General features: G+C 52.8%; 1 protein-coding gene across 1 annotated transcript in view; it reads right to left on the reverse strand.

Annotated features, from left to right (window-relative positions):
- Positions 1 to 3,136: 3,136 nt before the first annotated feature.
- Babam2 (BRISC and BRCA1 A complex member 2) overlaps positions 3,137 to 5,760 on the reverse strand; it is a 375,365-nt gene continuing 372,741 nt past the window's right edge. The window contains exon 12 of the mRNA XM_005367962.3: positions 3,137 to 3,508. Coding sequence (XP_005368019.1) covers positions 3,445 to 3,508 — 64 coding nt within the window. The 3' untranslated portion in view covers positions 3,137 to 3,444. The remainder of the gene's footprint in view (positions 3,509 to 5,760) is intronic.

Raw genomic sequence — 5,760 nt, forward strand, 5'->3', positions numbered from 1 at the left:
GCATGTGTGGCGGTTGAGAGGACAAATCCCTAGGGCCTGGTTCTCTCCCTCCGCCTTGTTTGGAGGCAAGGTTTTTCTGTCTTCTTTCTGCTCCTTTGCCGTCTTTGAGACCTCCTGTCCCACTGTCTGTCTCTCGTCTCGCACAGGAGCGCCGTGGTTACAGATGCAGACCACGACCTTCAGTGTGAGTTCCGAGGGCTGAACCGAGGCTATCGAGCTCACGTGGCAAGTGTCTTCTACCCGCCAAGCCATCTCTCTGGCCCCATTTCCCCTTAAGATCAGTCCAAACTCTCCCTGGAGGAAGCAAGCTGACCGTCTTTGTGAACACCGTCTCTTATCCCCAAACTTATGCATAGTACATCACTCTTTCCTGGGAAAGATAAGAGCCTCAATGTGGTGTCTGCCCAGACCCATGGGTGTCTGCCGCCATTTTCAGCTCTGCCTGCTCCCTCATCACACATGGGCTGTTGATGGCTGATGCTCCCCCTTCCCAGGAAGGAGGGGGCTAGGAGGGCCATGAACCATCACTTGAGTATCCAGAGGCCACTCCTCAAACCAACTGTAAACAATTCTGCCCTACCTGGAGGCTCTGAGAAGGGATAAAGCAGTGGTTCTCAACCTGTGGGTCATGACCCCTCTGGGGGTCACCTAAGACCACCGGAAAACAGAGATTTACATTACAATTCATAACAGGAGAATTGCAGTTATGAAGTAGCATGGAAATAACTTTATGATTGGGGTCACCACAACATGAGGAACTGTATTAAAGGGTCACAGCACTAAGAAGGTTGAGAACCACTGAACTAGAGGATTTAGGGAGGGAAGGATTAGGGGAGGGGACTGGCTACACAGCCATGCTGGGTACAGCAGATCATCCAGAGTGGTTGTTTAAGGTCTCCCGGAAGGTAACCCCTCACCTGTGGAGAGTTCTGGCCTGGCTGGTGTTGATGGGTTGACACATTCAACCCCTCTGATGCTGTTTCCTCGTCTGCTGGTCAGGACTTGACCCCCACCACTGGCTTACCTGTGAAGCTCCCCTGAGCCTGCCTGAGACTGGGCTTCCTAGACAGACTGGGCCTGCCATCAGAGGCGAGGATGCCATTAACCATCTGGCTAGCCTGGGCATGCCAACCCTAGAGATTAACGAGGGCAAGATGGGGACAGCTGCAGATTGTACTGTAGCTACGGGCTGCAGGCTCTGCTGCGGGCTGCGGGCTCTGCTGCGGGCTGCGGGCTCTGCTGCGGGCTGCAGGCTCTGCTGCGGGCTGCGGGCTCTGCTACAGGCTGCAGGCTCTGCTACGGGCTGCGGGCTCTGCTACGGGCTGCAGGCTCTGCTATTTGAGTGTAGAGGGTCATTATCTGTATATACCACCCCACCCCAGGGCTGGCCAAGCCGGCCAGGTCCCAAGGAATCCTGGCTCCATCAGCTCTTCACTCAGTGGCCAGTAAAGCCCCATGCATGGCCCTCCTTGGTTACAGGGTAGATAGGATAACCCTAAACAACTATGTCATGGAGCCTTAAGGCAGTGTTTTTCGACCTGTGGGTCGTAATCCCTTGGGTCAAGATTGTGGGTTGAATGACCCTTTCACAGGGGTCACCTAAGACCATGGGAAAACAGATATTTATGATTCATAGCAGTAGAAAAATTATAGTTATGAAGTAGCAATGAAAATAATTTTATGGTTGGGGGTCACCACAGCATGGGGAGCAGTGTTAAAGGGTCACAGCATTAAGAAGGTCGAGAACCGCTGCCATAGCGGGAGGTCTTGGAGCTCAGCACACAACTGCCCTGGAGAGGGAACGGCAAGAAGAGACTCCAGTGTGAACACCCAACAGATTCCTTGGGGAGTTCCACTAAACCCTAGAGGCCCACACTCCAGTTCGTGGGAGTCCACTAGCAGTCCTACACTGGGGATGAGTACAGGAGTTCCTGAAAAGCTCCCTGGGAGATTCTGATGAGCTGAGGCCAGTATTTGGTTTAGCCTCACTTCTAGTATTACGGACACGAAGGGACTGATGGCCTTGAGTCATCCAGCCAGTTCATGGCAGAGCGAGATGTGGACTCAGGATTACTCCGTCTCGGGAATTCCCAAGGGCGGTGAGCACAGCGCCCCTGTGTGAGGATGGGCAGCTCCCCAGCTGACAGCCCAGCTCACACATCTGTTTCAGCTCCTTTCTAGCTTCTTGAGAACACTGCTGGGGATAGAGGGAAGAAAGGGCCCAGAGCTCCTTCCTGTCTGGGCTCATGTGGTAAAACCTGGCTCTAAGAGCCACCGCAGGGCTAAGGGAACAGGCGAAGGGCCCAGCAGGACTGAATGTACCCCGCAGGAGGAACCTCAGCTTCACAGAGCCAGAGGGAGTCAGGCCAGCCACTCAGCTCTTGGTTCTCTTGCCCTCTGTGCACTGCAAGCTGCCTTCAGGGCAGGAACACTACGCTGGACGTGTGTGCAGGCCTTGTCAAGAGGTCCAGTGGGAAGCTCTGTGAGGTCCAGCTGATCCCTGCACACCACTGTGCTTTGTGTGGAGTTCCCAGAGTCCCCTGGCCACCATTCTTCCCTCTGGACACGGATGGGAGGTAGAGGATGGAGTGGGAGACCACCACCATGGCTTCTATGTAGCCCGGACTGGCCTCAAACTTGTGATCCTCCTGCTCAATTCTGAGCGCTGGGGTGACAAGCAGGCCCCATATGCCTGGTGTCCCCAGCTTTGATCCTGCCTGGCTGCAGAGCTGCCAGCCTGAGGTGAGATGTCAGACACCACCAGTGACAACCCTTGACCCCCAGATTTTGTCTCCCATAAATAATGCACATAGCGCCACAATAGCTCAAGCAGCTCCCATAGGCCCAGAGAGATAGGGAAGACTAGAACCCACAAAGGAGCTGGTGACCGGCATGGTGCTGGGACCCAAGAATTACTGAGTGCTGGGTCTGGGCCCGTGGAGTGGGCAACTGAACCCTAGAGATTCAGAATTTTTCGGCCACCTCTTCTCCAGTAGAAGACTTCTCCAACTGGAAATGTGTATGTTGGGGCACACACAAACTTGACACTAGTTTAGGTGGGGTAGGGAGAAGCCAAGGGTGTTCAACCAAAATTTAAACTTTGAAAGTCGTTTAGGACAAAGACTTGAAAGAAGGGTGTGTGTGGTCATGATATTTTATTTTCCCTGGAAGACTTCTGCATCGGAAAGGAGTTTATTTCTTCCGGATAAGAAATGTGAAGAGGACAGAGGAGCAACCAGCAATGATGGGTGCTAGGATTTGGGGTTCTACCAGCCAGCTCAAGTCTGAGCTCCAGCAGAGTAGGGCTGTTTGGGACAGGCAGTGATGCTGTACGAGCAAAAGACCGCCATGAAGACTTTCCAAGAGGCTTCCAGGAAGCGGCCTGCGTGCTGACAGCGTGTGGACGGAGCAGTCTGGTTGGCTGCCTCTCAACACTGGTGTTTCCTAGAGCTTTCCATTGGCAAATGCAGCCTCCTGGAACTGTGGGACAAAGGTTTTGAAATAAGCCCTGGTGGGAAAGAGGGGAGAAATAAAACTGTGGTTAGCACAAACAGCTTGAGCAAAAGAATGCGACTCAGAGCTTGCGACCTAACTCAGAACAGTTGTGATTTACTTCATGTGTCCTGGGATGGACTCTCCTCCTCTCAGAGGCAAAGCCTCTGCATTGTTCAAGGAAGGTGCGTGCAGCTCACCCCTGTGCTCCCTCTCCTGGGAATTCAAAGGACCGGTTTGATGACCTTCCTGGCTGCCAGGTTTACTAGACACTCACCCTGAGAGTCTACTGCCTTTCCTAGGAGAAAGATGGGGTTTGATCCAAGCTCTAGGTCAGAGAGCCACAGTGACACCCTGTCACTTCCCTGATTGAAGATATCATCATGGTCATAGTCTCCTAAGTTGAATCTGGGACTTCATAAAGGTATAATAAGGATTCCTAAATGAGTTATGGTTTGTATTTATTTCTAAAGCACATGTGCAGTTTAGTTTCCTGGCTGGGTTTTAGGACAACCTTCTAAAGACAGACAGAATCTGGGAGAGAACGTTCATACAACTTTCTGGATATCTGATTTTTTTCAATTTAGATAAAGTGTTACTCTGTAGCCTAGCTCGTCTGGCCCTTACTACACAGCTGAGGCAAGCCTAGAACTCAAAACCCTAGGCTGGCCCCTAACTCCCAGTAATTCTCCTGTCTTAGTTTACCCAGTGATGGTATTAAAGATATGAGCCACCATGGTTGACCCAGACACCCAGATTTCTACTCTGCAGAGAGAAAGCCACATTCCACGTCAGTAGACGGAATGTGTGAGCCTACTCCCTGCCAGGCATTGAGTGACCCAGAGGTGGGACCTGCCATGTAGGAGACCAGTTCTGCAGAGGAGGCAGACACAGAATCAACACTGAGGTGGGTGGTAGGTACATCTCAGGGGGTGGGCCCTGTGGACCCTACCAGGTAGTCATTGACAGGCAGTGGTGGGTGTTATCGGCAGAAGGCACAGCAGGAGGAAGCCTGTTGGAAAGGAGGGTTGGAGAGAGAGAAAGAGGAACGTGCCTTACCAGGCTTACCTCCAAGTCCCTGACCCACTCCCACAGAATCCCCGTCACCCGTAGGCATCTGGAGGTGGCTCACCCAGTAATCTCACTTTCCCAGAAGAGCAACAAGAAGTAGAAGGAGGCCTCAAGAACTGCCACCATCCACACAGAGATCTGGTTCTGATAAGACTGGCCTCCAGGCTGCAGCTCTTAGGAGGTGAGGAGAGCCGAGTTAGGTGTGGAGGCGCTGACCAGGAGTAGAAGTGCGTGTGCCTGAGTACCAAGGGAACGGGCACAGAGTCCTGAGTACAGAGGGGACGGGCACGTTGTACTGAGTACCGAGGGGACGGGCTCGGAGTCCTGAGTACCGAGGGGACGGGCTCGGAGTACTGAGTACTGAAGGGACAGGCACGGAGTCCTGAGTACCGAGGGGACGGGCACAGAGTCCTGAGTACCAAGAGGAGGGGCATGGAGTCCTGGGTACCGAGGGGACGGGCACAGAGTACTGAGTACCAAGAGGAGGGGCACGGAGTCCTGGGTACGGAGGGTATGGGAACAAAGTACTGAGTACCGAAAGGAGGGGCACAGAGCCACCTGAGAGAGCACAGGCAGATGGGTCAGCTCCAGCACACAGACTGGGACGCCAACCCAACAGGTCCTGGGGCAGTCATCTCTAGACCAGACTGAGTGCAGTTATTGATGACACTGCCCTCCTCCACCAGCTCCACAGATCCCTTCTTAGTATGTTGCTCTGAATGTCGGGGCTTTTCAGTCCTGGAACCAGAAGGGCTCTAGCAGGCCCAAACATGGCACTGACAGGTTTTGCCTTTTACCCTTCTCTGCCTTGCAAAAACAAAAACAAAAAACCCATTAGATTACATTCCTAAAGCTAACCACCAAGGCCTATTCCCTTATTTCGTTACTTCCTCCTCCTGAGCCTGACCACCAAGGTCCAGCAATCAAAGTACTGAAGCCCAACAATCAAAAGCCCCCTTTTGGGTGCCCTAATTAACCTGTCCAATCAAAATTACACACCTCATCCAAACAGGGTTTTCCCTTTTCTAAACTGCCATTTGCCTACGGACTACATCCCTCTCCCTCTCCTCTCTATCCAGAGAGTCCTTTGTCCTTCTGGGGCAAATAAATCTCTGTGCTGACTCGTCCTTTCAGAAGCATTCAGAAGCTACTGTCCTCTCTGGAAGTGTGCTCTCTCTGTCTCTGTCTCTCTGCCTC

This window comes from Microtus ochrogaster, unplaced genomic scaffold (assembly GCF_000317375.1).
Source record: "Microtus ochrogaster isolate Prairie Vole_2 unplaced genomic scaffold, MicOch1.0 UNK26, whole genome shotgun sequence".
NCBI lineage: Eukaryota > Metazoa > Chordata > Mammalia > Rodentia > Cricetidae > Microtus > Microtus ochrogaster.